Source organism: Pyxicephalus adspersus, chromosome 2, assembly GCF_032062135.1.
Source record: "Pyxicephalus adspersus chromosome 2, UCB_Pads_2.0, whole genome shotgun sequence".
Taxonomy (NCBI): Eukaryota; Metazoa; Chordata; class Amphibia; order Anura; family Pyxicephalidae; genus Pyxicephalus; species Pyxicephalus adspersus.
The window spans coordinates 133,174,903-133,192,399 of NC_092859.1; the positions used below are offsets into that span (position 1 = coordinate 133,174,903).

The 17,497-nt window shown below is 35.4% G+C and overlaps 1 protein-coding gene across 1 annotated transcript in view; it reads left to right on the forward strand.

Moving 5' to 3' along the window:
• Window positions 1–17,497, forward strand: part of ADAMTSL3 (ADAMTS like 3) — a gene marked incomplete in the record, with an annotated part of 213,664 nt that overhangs the window by 136,895 nt on the left and 59,272 nt on the right. Inside the window, 1 exon segment of the mRNA XM_072402452.1 lies at window positions 15,484–15,529. Within this exon segment, the coding sequence (XP_072258553.1) occupies window positions 15,484–15,529 (46 nt within the window).

A 17,497-nucleotide genomic window follows, 5' to 3' on the forward strand; every position in this document is an offset into this window, starting at 1 on the left:
TAGCCCGAAAAGCTTACAATCTAGGAGGTGGGGGAAGAAACACAAAATAGGAGGGGAGATATGTAGTGGTGGGAAGTAGTGAGGGTTTTCAAAGACAGAAGAAGACAGGTAGGCAAGTTAGAAAAGATGGCATTTGAGGGCTCTTTTAAATGAGCAGAAAGTAGGAGCAAGCAGAATAGGATGAGGAAGACCATTCCAGAGAATTGGGGCAGTTCTAGAAAAGTCTTGGAGCTGTGCGTGTGATGAGGTTATATAAGGACAATGCAGGTAAAGTAGCTTTGCCGTTCTGTAAATGGGGAGGTAGTGCCTTATGACTTCTGATGTTGTGGCGGGGTGCATGACACACTAAAAGGTTTGATAGCATTTGTTCAAAAAATGTAAATCTTTATTAACTTTCTCCTACCATACTTGCCCTTGGTTTTAAAACATATTTCTCAGCTTTGTTATATCCTTATAAATGTCTTCCCAACAATCTGTTAATGTAACGTCAGGTTCCTTACATTTGCAATAATATAAGCATGACATTTCAATTTGAAGATTACTTTATTCAAAAGTGGAGGTTAAGAATTGTAAGACTTCTGATAAAATTTAGAAGATTACATTATATTAGTGTCAGATAATAAAGTACTTTGTACTGTCTTAAATTGTATGTCATCTGCAGCATGGGATGAGCATGGCTTAATGTCACGTTAGGATAATATTAAAGTTTTGCCTATGTACTTAGAAGTCCAGAGGTTTTCAGATAGATTGCACCTTTATTTTTAGAAGATATTGTATTAGTATTGAGTCCCTAGAAGCAAACTGATTTGAATTTCAAAATTGCTGGCCTTAATACTTTAATATTTCCCAGAATATTGTGTTGCAAGGTCATGCTAATTTTAACTTGTGGATTATAATGGCACGCATATTTTATCTGGCCCGTGTTCATAACATAAATATGGGCACTGATACAATTGGAGATTTAAATAAGCGCTGGTTGGCATGTGTTGTTTTTGGTTTAGTGAATATATATTTCCTTGCATAATTTTTCTATGTAGTGTTGGCTTTTCACTTTGTGAATATTTTATTCATTTGCATGGTGTGTTTGTTGCTTCTATTCCATGATGGTTAAAGCCAAAATAACCTTGTTGGGTTTCATTAATAATTACCAGTTAAAGTAGACCTTGCATTTCAGACTTCATTTAATGTGATCCCCTTTGTTAAACGCTGAATGAAAGTCCAAGAAAGAACCTGTAGGAGGATTATATAATATAAACGTTTTTTCTCCATTGTGCAGAGGCTGTTCTTTAAGTTATAAGTTATTCGGTTTTCTCAAGCCCGATAAGAAGACACTACATCAAGGTGCAGAATCACCTTGTAAAGCAACCCCAAAGACATTTATTAAAATGTTTAGGCAAAATTTACTATGTTTACCTTTGTTAAGTCCATCTGATTTTTCCAAATCAAAATAACCAGTTGGGAAGGACTTGAAACAACTGTGTATTGAACTGAATTATGACTTTTGATCTTTTGATGACTATGATCTTCCCCACTGTTGCATATGGGTAAGTTCTACTTAACTATGTTATAATGCTTATCCAAAATTTGTGGCTAAACACATTGAGTAGTTAACCATTAAAAAAAACATTCTCAAATAAATGGGATTCAGACAAAAATAAACAAGTAGAGCTAATAATTACTCATTTAAAGTAAAATGTGAATATACATCCAGTGTGTCAAACTGGCCCATTGGGCCCAAGAGCCATTGCTCTTTTTCTCTTGTCAGTGAAAGCAGCTGGTGCTGTAGGGCAGGAACCTGGGGCAGTAACCAAATGTCACTAAAGTTTCTAAACCACGTGTGCTTGCATGTTTAAAATATCACCTGTGGAGCAGGGCTATCTTCTTGACAAATGGAGACTTAACAGCTAACATATGCTGTTTAGCTGTTAAGGGGCAGTACGCCATATAAATTTGTTACTCGTTTGTCTTTCAAGTAAAAGGCAATTAAATTGAACATTGTATGATTAACGTACTTTTACCAGCTAGACACCCCTATCGAGCACTAAAATGGAACATTCCACATAGTTTCTGTCAAACTGCTTCATGTCAACTTGTCAATTGGTTCTTTTGATCTCGCCCAATCAGAATGCTTCTTGTTTTTGCGGAGCAACAAGAGAACCCACTAGGGGAAAGATGAAAAAGGGGTCCTTGTGTTTCTCTTCGTACTAAACTGATAGTCTAATTGTACATGGCAGATTTATATAGGGTAGAAAAATGAACAATGCAGGCATTCCTTTTACAGCAGTAGCAATTTATTGGTACAGAACTGGTAGCAAGGAGTATTAAAATATATATTAGCAAATTGTGGCATTTTTAGGAAGCAAATGGCTGTTCTTTGACCTTTCTTTTAAATTTGTCAAATACTTCTGACAAAATACGATACATCTATTATAAACCAGCTTCACAGGACATTTTTATTAGATGAGCTGAAATAAGAAATAACAGCATGTTTATATGGATTTAAACCTATTAAAACCAGATGCACAAGCTTTCTTTTTTATGATGGAAAACAGAATCCAAGATACATTTTTGTGTAATTGGTAAGCGGCACTTTTTATGCATTTAATGCTATCAGTTATTTTTTATAACATGCCTGTAAATATACCAGATATCTTACATGGTGGTATGGAGGCTCAGTGCCTGTCATTTTCACCTTACAGCTCTAGGGTCCCCAGTTCAAATCTTGGCTAGTGCACTATCTCCATAGAGTTTGTATGTTTTCTCTGTGTTTGTGTGGATTTCCAAGAAATGAGAGGAAATCTTCAAGTTAGGGAGATTCCTATTTTTGACAATCTCCACTAAAAGATTTCCCCTCAACTCTTCATCTTTTTACAACTTTTAACATTTGGGATTTTTGTCTCTGTGGCAATGGTCATCAGGACAAACAATAAGGTGAATGCCCCCATTAACTACAGAAACTATTTGGCAGAAAGTTGAACTATTTCTAAAGAATTCTTTTTGAACTGAAGAAGCAGCTTGGATATGTTGCGAAACGTCTTCAATATTACAAAAATAAGTCAAGTAAAAATGTGGCTAACTACTAATAACTAACTCTTTCCCACTCTACCTAAAATTCAATATGTATGTGGACTTCAATACTTCTAAAACACAATTCAGTTTGATGTACTTATTATACACAGTTCTCTTTGATTTATCTCCAGTTTAGGTTTAAATAAGATTATTTTAAAAGTGTGCCCTCCATGGTATGTCTGAAAATCTCTGGATGAGACTTACCATATTCATTATTTACCATGATAACTATTTAAGTTCTTTATGCCTCTCCCTTTCATTATTTTACATTTGTCTGCATTAATAGATCCTTGTGTTGTCCTATACCAAGCATAGGGACTCCCGTTCAGATGCCATGTTTGAGAGATGGATCATACAGAAAACAAAATGTGGGCTATTTTCATTGGACTGAAGTAAGGGAATATTTTCCTAGACGACATAAATGTCACCTGCCCAAATGCTGCATAAATAAACAGTTAATTAACCAACAAACTGATAACTAACCACTATCAATAATTTAGCTGAAAGATTTACCCTCACCTCATTCTCTTATTAGAACCTAAACACAAGGGATTTCTGTATTTGTGGCAATGGTCATCAGGACCAACAATCAATCACAAAAACTATTTCATGGCTGAACTCTTTCTTGCTCTACCTACCTACCTAAAACTAAACCTAAATAATTTTTGTTTTTAATACTCATCGAACACCTTTAAGTTGATATACATATTATACACAGTCCTTCTTGACTTCTCTATTCAGTTGTAAGACCATGGTGTGTCTCCATGGTGTGTCTAAAACGCTATGGACAACCCTTACCATACACAACATTTACCATGATTTAGGTTCCTTATGCCTCTTCCTTATATTTTAGATTTGATTACATTTATGAAACCCTTTGGCCTACACCGAGGACTTGTGCAGATGCTATGTTTGAGAAATGGATCGCACAGAAAACACAGAAAAATATTGAGGGGTAGTTGTATCATAAGATTAAATATTGGAACATTATCCTAGAAGACATATCGGCCCTGATTTATTAAAGCTCTCCAAGACTGGAGAGAATACACTTTCTCCAGTGAAGCTGGGTGATCCAACCAACCTGGAATGGATCTGGTCCAGGATTCAAAGCATTTGCTAGCAAATAGCAAATTACATTGAAGAAATCCATTCCAGGTTTGCTTGATCACCTAGCTTCATTGTTAAAAGTGTATTCCCTCCAGCCTTGGAGAGCTTTAATAAATCAGGCCCAATATGTGACATGCCCATAGCCGTATAATAAAACAGCCCTGACTGCTAATATGCCACTGGCATATTGTATTTGTAAACTGACTGTTTTCTTTTTATTTGAAGGTCACACATGCATACTTTGTACCCAATGGAGAATGTATTGTATAATTGTACCTGGAAAAGCACAGGCACAAATAACAAGTATACACTTCTCAAATGATATGCTTTTTAGACATATTTGGTAACATTTCCTGCTAGTGTACAAACATCTGCTGTTGTGTTTCCTACCTTTGCATAGGTCCACCTTCCTTTCAAAAGAGCAAACTTATTTTTGGTATTTTAATAACACGGTGTATTACAGCTTTACCTTTTCAGAATTAGTTTCAGTCTTCAGATTAGAAATTTGGAAATCTGGCTAAAAGTGTCTTTGTTTAGACAGCCACTTGTCTTTCTCATGACCGATTTTGTGGTATCTTTAGGCATTCAGTTGTCTTTTCAGAAATCCCTTAAAACTTCTCAAATTGGCTACAGAAAGTACATGCCTGGTATTCAGATTCAGTGATATTTTTATTGCTTATTAATGAAAGTTTCCATCTTTCCCTCTTGTTCTTCTTTGCTCAATTTCCTTAGCTCCTGACGGACTGTTTGTATTAACACCTTTCTTTCATTTTTATTAAAGAGTGCTTCTTCCTCCAGCATAAATTACCTTACGTACAGGTATTAAATGAAGAATCATTAGGATCTGCAGTTTTATGAGCCATTCTTTATTCATAAAACTCTAGACTCTAAAACTTCTCTCTATATGACCGAGCAACAAAAAATGAAACAACATGTAAACAAATTATAATCAGTTTAAAAAAATCAATCCTAAATATCCTAAAATTTCCCCCTAATATACACAATTGCAAATAATATATATAATATAAATAACATAGAAAAACACCATTTAGAAATGGTGATATAAAATACAATTGTGATAACCAGAGTCACAGAAAAGGCCCGTGTTTCCTTGAAATTGATCAGCAAAATACATTACTATTGTCCCACTATATAACACAAAATATTATTATGTGAAAAATTGAAAAACTCCTAAATAAGAAAATGTAAATGAATATTATTAAAGAGGAGCATGCTGACCATAATCCACATTGAAGATTATTAAAAACAATACCAAAACACCACATGTGAAGAGGAAAATAGACCCAGCCAAGGCCAGAGCAATTGAAGACAATTGAATTGTAATTGGTGGTTGGAACATCTAATAGCTTTAGAGTAAAAACAGACACATTATCCAATAATAGTTAAATGAACTTTAAAGTGTTAAAAAGTCTTGCAGGAACCTGTACACCTTTTCTCATACCCCTGTAACCAAGAAAAGTAGGGTGCTCAGATATGCGAATAGTGACTGGATTCTGTTCTTGCTTATTCTGGCCCGTCGCTCTTCTTGCCTTACTATTGGCTAACGAGTCAGCCAATAGTAGTAAGGAGGCAGTAGTGAGGAGCAGGAGATAGAAGGAGGGCAGAACATCCTGGTTTTTGGTTCTTGAGAGGACACTAGAGCATCTAAAGGGTGGAATGTATGAATTGAGACATTTTTTTTAGACAGCCAATGTAAACCGTTCATAATACACGTACTCTCCCATGTCAACTAAACAATATGTTATTAAAAATATTCTATTTTTAACCTTTTACCCAACATCTGTTAGCTGACAGTCTTTGTTCTTTGTACAGATGGCCCCCGAGTTAAGGACATCCGACATACGGAGGACTCCTAGATACAATCGTTGCTTCTCTGCTCCCTCCTGTGCAGGGCGGAGGCTTAATGGGGGGAGGGGGCAGTTTGCATGACTTGCAGAAGAAATCTTTTGCTAAACAAAGCTGAGGTTGTGGGTGATCTTAGGAGGGGGAGCTCTTTCTTCAGCCTCTTGTAACTCTTTAATGACCAAGACAAACTCTGCAATTGTTTCTTTGCATATCAAAGCACAGCTTGCTCCAGAGGTTTATGAATGTCTAGACTCCATAAAGTTTTTTTTTTGTGATTAACTCACAGTAAGGATTTTATACAGTAACTGACACCACACTGCCTAATAATATCTTGAGACAAACATCTGTCCTAATCGCATTTATTAAAATAATGTACCTGTTCTGACTTACATACTAATTCAACTTAAGAACAAACCTACAGTCCCTACCTCGTATGTAACCCAGGGACTACCTGTATATTCCTTTACATGCCAACTGTTCAGATCATATTTATATTTTACCACACTTGAGCAAAAATGATCTAATATTTAGTAGTTAATTTTAGCAGTACTTATAAACAAAGGTTTGTCAGATACATTTTTTTGTGTATATATTTCCATCACATTAAAATTAGTCAAACTGTACCAAACATCAGTATTTCAATATAAGAAAGTCTACAGCATTTACAGAGACAGATATTTTTAATGACATAATTGTATGATTGTCACACTGGATATTGGCTCAGAACCCTCTACTTCTATAAACTCTGTTTTTTATGAACGGCCCCTGGATAAAAAGCTTTTAGCAGGCTTTATATAAAACACTGAGTGTTTTTCTTTCATTATCCTATGAAGAAGCAAGACCATATTTTTCAATTCACTTTTCAACATGTTTGCTGAAAATAGAAGCCTGTTAAGCACGGGATGAGAACAAATATATGACAAATGTTTTTCCTACTGTTGCAGACTTTTCTTTATAATTCAGTGGTTAACCTCTGGTCATGACATCCAACCAATACATCCAAAAATAGTGACTTTTCTAGCTGAATAGGACCCTTTACAAGCGCATATAAAGTTGTAGTTCCTGGGGGTGGGGGGACTTTTTAAAGTTTTACAAATATAACCGCATTTTTATAAAAATAAGCCATGATTTCCACAGGGCTCTTTTTGTTAAACAATCTGTCCAAGTTGGACATCATGGTGGAATGTATGCGTCCATTTGACACTAACCACTTCTTTTAAAAAGTGTCTGCCAGTCCATTGCTGGGATTTATTAGCCTGACATGTGATGAAGAACTGTCCAAGAGACTTCCATATGAGAATAAAAAATCTCTTTGTTTTATGACAGGCGGAAGCTGCTAAGGAAAACAATGTAGGTTATGGGTTTTATTAAAGTATTGGCACAGTTAGATACATAACCCAGTAGGAAATGAGAGAAATGATTGGTATTAATGTGTGACTCAGTGGTACCCCATAGAGTCCCCTGATCAAATACAATATATATAATATTATTATTATCTTGTATTTTTATAGCACCAACATATTATGCAGCACTTTACAAAGTCCATAGTCATGTCACTAACTTTCCCTTAAAGGGGCTCACAATATAACTTCCCTACCATCGTCATATATCACAGTGTCTTTACACTTTACTCTCTTCTCCAATTTGTGGAGAAGACAATTAACCTGCCTGTATGTTTTTGAGGAGGAAACCCACACAAACATGGGGAGAATATACAAACTATACACAGATATATATATATATATATATATATATTATTTGATCAGATATTGTATTTGGTATTATATATGTAAATAAATCCTGTACAAAGAGAATATTTTAATAGTAAAAAATTATAAATTTACAACCTTCAGAGTGCATAATCAGAACAAAACAACGTCCAATTTATATTTGGTGTGTATACCATTCACCCTTTTGCTTGCCAGGTACGTATCTCTAACATCCTTGGCAGCTGTGACGTGATTATATTTCCAACTGGTACAATGGCGAGGAATTTGTGTACATTTATAGGACATTGTTTTGACCTTCCTGTAAATGTGATAAGGTCTACATTCCTTGGAAGGTGCTACCATGCCTACATGACATCCCAACTACTCCCTTTCTTTTCAAGTTTGTCCTGGGCTTACCTTTCCTTCCAAGGTGTCTTGGAAGGAAAGGTATTTACTATGCGATACTTCCATACTTGCATTGCAAACTTCCACTGACTGATCGGTTTTGTGCAAAAGGCCCTAAAAGTGCTTAGTTCTCAACACTTTAATTCAGGGATGTGTTTTTAGTGGGAAGCAAATTAACATACCAAGCTGTTTTTGGGACGTAGGAGGAAATTTGCCTACCCCCAAAGAAACATATTCAACCACAGGGAGAACCATCAAACTCCGCTGTTATTGGGCCTGATTTATTGAAGCTCTGCAATGCTGGAGAGGATACACTTTCAAGAGTGATGCTGGAATGGTTTTTTTGAAGCAGCAAACCTGGGATAGTTTTCTTTAAAGTAGTTAGCTATTTTCTAGCAAATGTTTTGAGTTCTATACCAGGTTTGCCTGACCCAGCTTCACTGATGAAAGTGAATCCTCTCCAGCTTTGGAAAACTTTAATAAATCAGGCCTAATGGTTGAGAATCAAGTATGGAAAACTTGTTCTGCAAAGGCGAGTGTGCTACCAATGAGCCATTGTGCCTCCTAATTTCTATTTTTACTTTATCCAGAGAAATACAATACACATTTTGTCTAAGAAAAGCCATACTGAGAGATGATCCATTGATCCGCCATTGAGTGACTGGAATTGGCAATGTGAAATGTTATGCCAAGTATTTAATGGCATTTTAACAATCAGTAGCTGCCTGGCTCAAACACTCTAACATTGTTTTCAAAATAGTTGAGATTAAAAAGGACCTTCTGGCTTTTGCTTTGTACTTCCAAGGGCAGAAGTTTCCATTTTTCAGTCTGTCATCAATGTGCCCTTAATTCCTGTGGGACGCAGGTGTTAATGCTCATACCCTTCCTGTTTTATAACTCAACCGCTATCTTTTTGGAACAAAGAAAACATATATAATTGGCAGCTGAAAAGTGAATATGTACAATCCAGGGAAAAACACTCTAAGAGTTTGTGTTATATAAGACCTTGTGCAGCCACATGTATCCCAACTGCCCCTCGTTTATATAAATTGGGGCCAGGTGTAGTGTTGTTCCCATTCTACCACTACAGTTTGGTCATATTGTAAAGGCACACAGACATTATCTATAATTTAAATACATTCTTCATACCAAGATATAATCTATATTATAAAACAATTACAATAATTATTACAAAATTGAAAAGTAATTAACATTTTTATAAAGCCAACAAATGTTTTGGATTGGGGGTGAGGAAGGTTAAAATTGCTGTCTTTATCCCTGCTTGGGGAGTCTGTTATGGAACACCATAGGCAAATGGGAAATATATTATTTTATTTTTGCCACTAAAACCCGTGGTTGGGCAAAGTTTTCCAGTAGACCGAAAAAATGACCATCTTTACCTTTTTTGAAGTTGTGTTTGTAATAATGCCCATCTAATCCCATGTTGCTGTTTTCTAACACGTCCTTACATGATACCTCTTGTGCTGCCATCTTGGTATTGATCTGGTGGTCGCTTTGTGATTTTATTAACTGTGATTTTATTACCTTAATTAATAAACTAGGTTTATTAACCTAAAGCCTCTTGCAGTGTCGCATTCCAGGAGGCTTTAGGACAGTATACACACATGTACATCAAAATAACTTCCAGGTCCTAAGGAACCCCTGGTATAATTACAATATCCACAGCTCACAGTACATTAGTGTGGTGGTCAGTGGGAAGAATGCTTCTTACATTGCTGGCTATTAGGAAGAATGATACTCTTACTCTTACAAATAATGATACTCTTACAAATAGCCAAAAATATAATTGAGATCAGTAAAAATGGACCGAGAGGCACAAATTCCTCCTTGTTCATGGAACCCAAAGCAACCTTTGGAGGAACCCTAGTGAAACACTGGACTAGATACATACCATTGTATTTAGAGGATCCCTTTATGTCAAGCCTGCCAAGGGTAAACGATATATATATATATATATATATATATATATATATATATATATATATACTATACTAATACAGAGCAAGTTTTATTATAAATAATGGGCTTTGTCGTGCATTTCAATGCCGAGATCCCAAAGGCTAAAACTTTATTATGTTTTCCATACATTGCCTTGTATTACCACTATGCCGATCTGAAGGTCATAAAGCTGTTAGGGTGTTGATTCAATTACTTTTTTGCTGAAAATAGTTTGTCCTTCACCCAAAACCAAGCTAACTCAGCTAATAATGAGGCTTATTCCAAATTGCTTTCAAAGCTTTTTCTGAAAACCCAAGAGACTAGAGGGTTAAACGTCAGCTAATTCAGCTAGTAGGAATTGGAGCACATTTGATTTCTTCACAGGACAAAATACCAAAATACAACCAGCACGCCAATAAAAACACATTGTGATGCTTCAAATACCACTTGGATTACTGCACCGATTGGCAAGGGAAATGCATTTCCCTTCAAACCCCAGTTTTATGTTTTTTTTTAAGCTTTTAAGGAAATCTTTGAAAAATGCAAGATTCTCATTGAAAATATGTGTTCAAGGAATGGACATTTGACTTTTTATTCAATAGGTTTACTAATTGTTATAAACATTATTCAAAGGTTTGGAAATAACGTTTTCTAATATAATTTATAGATCCTTTTTTATTCTTTTATGGATGTATATTCCTTATGGTATGTCAGTTACAGCTGTATATATCACCTCATTACAAATACCTTTTCACAGCACAAAGTTTCTTAAAGCAGCCTTAAAATCAAAACAATTTTTAATAAAGTAAAAATAAAAAGTAATTAAAGTTAATTTATGATTGGGCCTCCTCTTTTTGAAACACCTTAACATTTCAGGAACATGTTTCTCAACTTTGAAAAGTGGGAACATCATACCAGTGGCGAGGTCATCTAATGTCCATTTTATGCCGTCATTTCTTATAAACACTATAGTGTGCACCTTGGTAGAGTTTTTCTTGCTAATATGTGTTTTGTAATATAGTCATTATAAATCAAAAAGGAAACACATGTGTATGGTGCATCATAAGTTCTATAAGTCATTTCTAACCAGGGTTGGCTCTAAAGAACAGCCAAAAGCCTTAGCCTGGTTGGGAGGAAGTAATAATAAATTGGTCTGGTAGATATTAGAATTTACCTTTTGATACCCGTCACATACCCAACAGATGAAACTATGAATTTTCAGTAGCCCATCACATTGGTGAAGCCCATCTCTGGGCAAATGTTAACTGCCTGCATGTTTTTTTTGATACTTCGTGAAGCAAGATATATTTACCTATTTCCATAGTTCAGGTCAACAGCACCACTTTGACACATATGCCCATGATGTCCCCAAATGTCCTTTACATTGAAGTCATTACCTGAGGACTTTCTTCTGGATCCTGGGACCACTGGGCAGCCACTTAGAAGTTTCCTGGATGACTCGTAGCAGGAAAATCACATAACAGGATTTTTTTTCAATTATCAGTGATAAGTTAGCGGTTCTATCTGCCAATTCTATACTTCACTGTTGTATTCCATAATTCCATATGCACGTGAGCTAAGCTAAGCTTAGACAGGGTAATAGTTTTGTATTGAGATAGGCATTTCTGTTAGTGTCTATTCCAGAAGGGAAACTTCACCCACGATTTCTGTTCATCGGAGAGGTGTTTTACAATAATTGATTGCATCTTTCTATGTTCTAACTATTATCAATAATTTTTGTAGTACTGTCATCTCCTGGAGCACTTCACAGAGTAAATTGTTATGTTACTTAGCTGTCTCTCTGAAGAGCTTACAATGTAATGTCCCTACCATAGCCCAAGGTTAAGTTTTTTTGGGGGGGAAAGCCAAACCGTCATAAAGAACATATAAACTAAAAATACTGTTTAACATTATTATTTTTATCATAATATTTGTATTAATTAATATTAGTGTCCTGGCCCAGGATTTCAAACTGGGACCCTTGACCTATCAAGCGGTCCATAGTATTAAATCATTTATTGATATTGCAACAAAGTCAAGTTTCAATCAGTTTCTAACACTTTAGAGACACCAGCTGTGTGTTTATATTGGAAGACCAGCATGCTGCCAATATTTTGCAATAGAAAATTAAACAAATTGAAATAAGACTTACATTTTTGTGTTGTGAGTGAAGACTTACTGTTTGTTCAAATAAGTTAATATTTTATACTACAGGTATTTATAGTCTGGGCATTAAGGTGTACTGTAAATTACTATAATCCATTATAAATTTATATAATGCTTTGTCACAGAGTCCCTTACAAACCAAAAGATTAGGCTTATAGGCATATTTGTTACGTGTGCACTAAAATCTCCTACACTTCCTCATGTAAATACATTTATTTTGGGTATCATGCTCTAAATAAACAATTTTTAGAATCTTGTTAAGCAAAAGTTGTCTCATCTCGCCAATAATTAATGAAGCAAATTTGCGCTGGAATATAACATATGTACATAAAAACAGAAATGATTGCACAGAGTTTTTTAGCAAGTGTCTGTTCTGTGTCATAGCCTGCAATTTAGCAGAAAACATACATTTGGTGAAATAGTTGTGAACAATAAATCATTAATTTTGTACTGTTCAGGCCAGTCTGGGTTTCGTCAGCTGGTGACTGCCTAGAAAGGATTTCAGAGTTCTCTCACGAGATGACTGGCTGCGCCATGCACAATACAAGCAGTTCTGGGCATTGAGAGGAAGACTTTTCTGCCTAAATAAACACTAACCACCACAATTAGGGATAATTAGAGCACTTAATAATTTCCAACTAAATACATATACACGTACACTTCATCCGTGCCTTTTCTGGATTATAAAGCACTCATCAGTAGGATTAACATGCGATTATATAATAATTATAAATGAAGTATACTTGTAACAATAGGCAGAAAAGAACTGTCAGATAGGGGGAAATGTGCTGGAACAAAATCTACAGCTGAAATGTTTTGTTTTCATAATTGTAATTAAATAAAATTGAAATGGAATTTATAGAGCACCAGCACTTACTAATACTATCCCAAACGTATAACATTTTCAGTTTTCAGAGAGTGTAGAAGTGCTAGTACCCCAGCTAAGTTTATATTGCTGACTTTGCCCCAGTTAGATGGTTTTATTCTTTACTTCCTGTGCTGGTAACCATTGTTTCGAAGACAGGAATTTGTTACAAAGGAGCATGACACTCAACCATGTCATAGGGTTCTATTTATGAAACGGGGAATCAGATATTCCCTTAAACATTCCCTGGTGGGAATTTTCCAGGTTCATATGTTGCAATGGCAGTAATTGATTCCCTTTGGGGAATGTTTAAGGGAATGACAGTAGAGCCCATAGTGTTGAGTCAGTAAGCACTGTAAAGGGGGACTCCATAGGCCTGTCTGCTATTCTAATCATTCTTCTAAATTGGTAAGTTGTAGCTAGCACAGGGCTTGCTTTTACACTATATCAGAATTTAGCAATGGGTTGGGCAATTGGAAATCTGCATCGAAATGAAGATGTTGCTTTGCCCTATATGGGCAAATTAGATTGACTTTAAGTCAATCTAGTGATCAGACTGGTGTTTTTTTCAAGCAGTACATCTGCAGTTAACCACATATGTCAATGAAAAAAATAATTTTTGAGAAAAGTTCCCAATGCAGCCTACATGCTGCATCCAAGATGAGTTAACCAGTTAATTTTGCTTACAATGATTATGTAATTCTATTTATTGTACAGCGCTGCATAAAATGTTGGCTATATAAATACTGTTTATTAATAATGATAATAATATTACCATGCACTTCTTCCAACCACAAGCAAACCCCTAGACAAGTGTTTGCTAAAATGCCTGAAAAATTCCTATAGTTACCTCCTGTGACTACTTCTGGATACTTATTGACATCTGGGACTTCTAAACAATGTAGAACTAGTCTGAAAATAGCCTTAAACTAGCCCAATCCATTAGTGTAAACCCAGAATTGGAATAGGTTATGTGGTGTGATGACTTGTTAAGTGAATCTGCTTCATTGCCTAGTCCAAAGTAGAAGTTTTTTTTTTATATATATATATATATATATATATATATATTGCTACAAGCAATGGGGACATCCCTTAATTCAGAAATACTGGAGAAACAGATGTTTTCCAACGTATTGATGCATTTGGAACTGGACTGACCTGCCTTTGCCGTAGTGGGGCTTAGAACCTTCATCACCGGTTATATTACTATTTCATGAACTTATTCATCATCACATTCACACTTCAGTACATCAACATTGATGCTTCACTGATGGTAGTCCGACCATGAATACTCATTATCATCCTCAGTATACCGCTAGTGCTCCTAAGAGCCATGGAAATTACTAATAGAATTATATTTAATTGTTTACTATAACAAGTTAGCTTTTTTTCACTTATTACCTTTTACATTAGTTCACTGCTCTTACTAGTGTGTAATAAATGCCTGTCTGTGTGTGATTTTTTTTTATTTCTGATAATTCTTAACTTGAAACTTTTTGACCATGTTTCATAAAAATATTATTCTTCTCAGTTATGTTCAGTGCAATCTAGTAGCAATTTACTATACAGCCTTTCTAGACAACCCCTGAGAAATCCTTGAAATAATTTTCAGGCCTCAGTTAACCCTTATTAAAAAACATTTATGGGACCAGAATACCACCTTTATAGACACCTAAGAACATATTTAGTGTTATGTATCTAGCTCATGCTAGTGGCGTTGGCCCCAGAAGCATGCAGGCATTATCATATCCGAGGTCAAGGCAACCTCTGGAGGAAACCTGGTTGGGAATGGCTTTGCTAAGGAGTTTATTCTCTGCCAATTACTTATTTTCTGGTAAGATATCTGTGCTTGAGTTACTGGGTCTGCCTTTCATCTATGGCCATTGTGAGGGGGTCCCACTTCCTATTGATATTTTTAATTAGGGTATACTATAGGGAATGCAGACAGGCGTACTCGAATATAAGTTGAAATATTGTACACTATGTGCCAAGCTCTATATTGATCTCTCTTGACTATTTTGAGGTAGGGGTTGATATGAATAGTTGCATGCCTACTCTATAAATTATTATATGTGTAATCTGTATAAAAATAAATAAATGAACAGAAATACAACTTGCTAAATCTTCATTTTATCATTAATAACACCAGTTCTATCATTGACTTGGCCGTCCAAACAGTTTCCTCTAATATGTAGAGAACAGGCACCCTTAAGTAAATATTTTTTAAATCCCCGTACTTCCAACTCTAAGTATCACAGCTTTAATGCCAACCTAATGTAAATAGTGGATTGTAATATGCCATTATTAAAATCAAACTTCCACCATGTTCTATTTCAGGAGCTGTGAAGGGCGAAACATTCGTTACAGAACATGCAGCAATAATGTAAGTCACAATGCCAATATTCATTTCCTTTCCTCCATTGTCTCCAAGTTCCGAAGTCTAAAGTTGGTGCAAGTCCCTGTCTCTGTTTTCCTATGCTACTTCTTCCTCTACTTCATTTAAAGTAATTGACAGCTTGGGCTTTGAACTCACACTTCCTGGTGCTGTCTTTCCTCAGTCTTCCTGCCAAACTGTGATTCAGAGTTTTATGTGTGTCACAAGGAAGGTGCACTTTACAGAGAATTTAAAGAATACTATTTTTTTTCTGGATGTATGCAGTATCTACAAGCTTATTGTCCGCAGGAAAGCGATGGATTTTATTGTCTTTTATTATGAAAGGAATTGTGTGCGTTTCATAAAAGTCTGTTGGTAGTTTATTACACTTTCATTAAAAAGTTATTCTGTTTTTGCAGTAAGAAGGTTATGTCTGTTACATTTAATATAACCCAACACTGGCCTCCTGTGGACATATTCTGCAACAAATAGGAAACATGGTACAACACAGGTGCAGAATATAAACCATCTGCTAGGAAAGAATATGAAGCTATAGGCCCATTTTTATCCAAGTCACCCAAGGCCAATGCCCCAGGCATCAGAATCCAAACTGCTGGGTCAAATTACAACATATACAACATCAAACTTTCCAACTGTACCCAATTTGGAGGGTCTATCCTTCTTCCAGGTCCCTTTGTTCCTCTGCACTTTTCCCTTGTTTTCATTGGATGCATATACACCTCCAATAAATGTATTATTTGGCTAATGTTTTAAATTTACCATCCAGCTCCTTAATTTTTGTAATTTGTCATTTTGAAAAGTTAACATGAAGGAAAAGTTGTAAAGGATATAGTGCTTTCTGTAGTGTTGGTTTTAACCAATTTTGCAAACACATACAAAAGTTCAACCTTCTGATGAGGCGAAAAAGGTGAAACGCTTTAAGGACTTTAACTTTAAGGACTACAAAAACACTCTCTGGGGAAAGTGTCCTATAAATATTGTTATGTGTTGGAATGTTTCTTTTTTAATGTTGTATATACACATGTAAATAATGTATAATAATAATAATAATAATAATAATAATATAATAATAATAATAATAATGTATAATAGTGTATACACATGTAAATAATAAATACGAATTTTTAACTGTATATAGTAAACTAAGTTGTGGTACCTAAAAAATCCCAAAAATTCAAAATGCGATTGTAATTAGGTAAAGTGTCACCAACTCATCTTTTAACTGCAGTTTCTGTTCTGTGAAAGCTTCCTATATTAATAGAGAATATACTGTATTTCTTCCCAAAACCAACTCCAAATATGGCACTATATACAACATTTTGTATAGGAGCAATAAAAATTGATGAACAAAGTTTAAAGAATGTTTATGTTTGATACTTTCTCAGTCATTAGGGCTTATTTACTAAAGCATATGCAAATATCATCAAACATCAGTTCTGCATAAACAAAATTAACTATGCCCTGCAGCACACACAACAGCTGCAGTATATATGTGTGAGTTCACTATACACCTGCATACACACCTGCATACACACCTGCATGTGTGGCTACAGTGTATATAAACTCACAAAGGTGGTTTGTTGTTGAATAAACACTCCAGTGTTCTAACATATGCCAGTTAAGCTGTGGCATGCCTAAAATAAAAAAATGATATTTACTGATTTTGGATTTAAATAGCGTAATACATTTGTGCATTCTGTGTAGGTACATGTGCATAGCATGTACACAGCATATAGAAATAAAGCAACATCTGCAAATGTACAGTGCTAAAATTAAAGTGCACCTGAGGCCAGACTATGAACATTCCTAACAAGCAGTACACAGGACTTCAGCCATCTCTGAGCTTTCTAGCTGCTTTAATGGATAGGAGCAGGGTCCTCTCCTCCTGTGTCACTGTCTGTATCTGTCTGTCATTTGCAACCCCTATTTAATGTACAGCGCTGCGTAATATGTTGG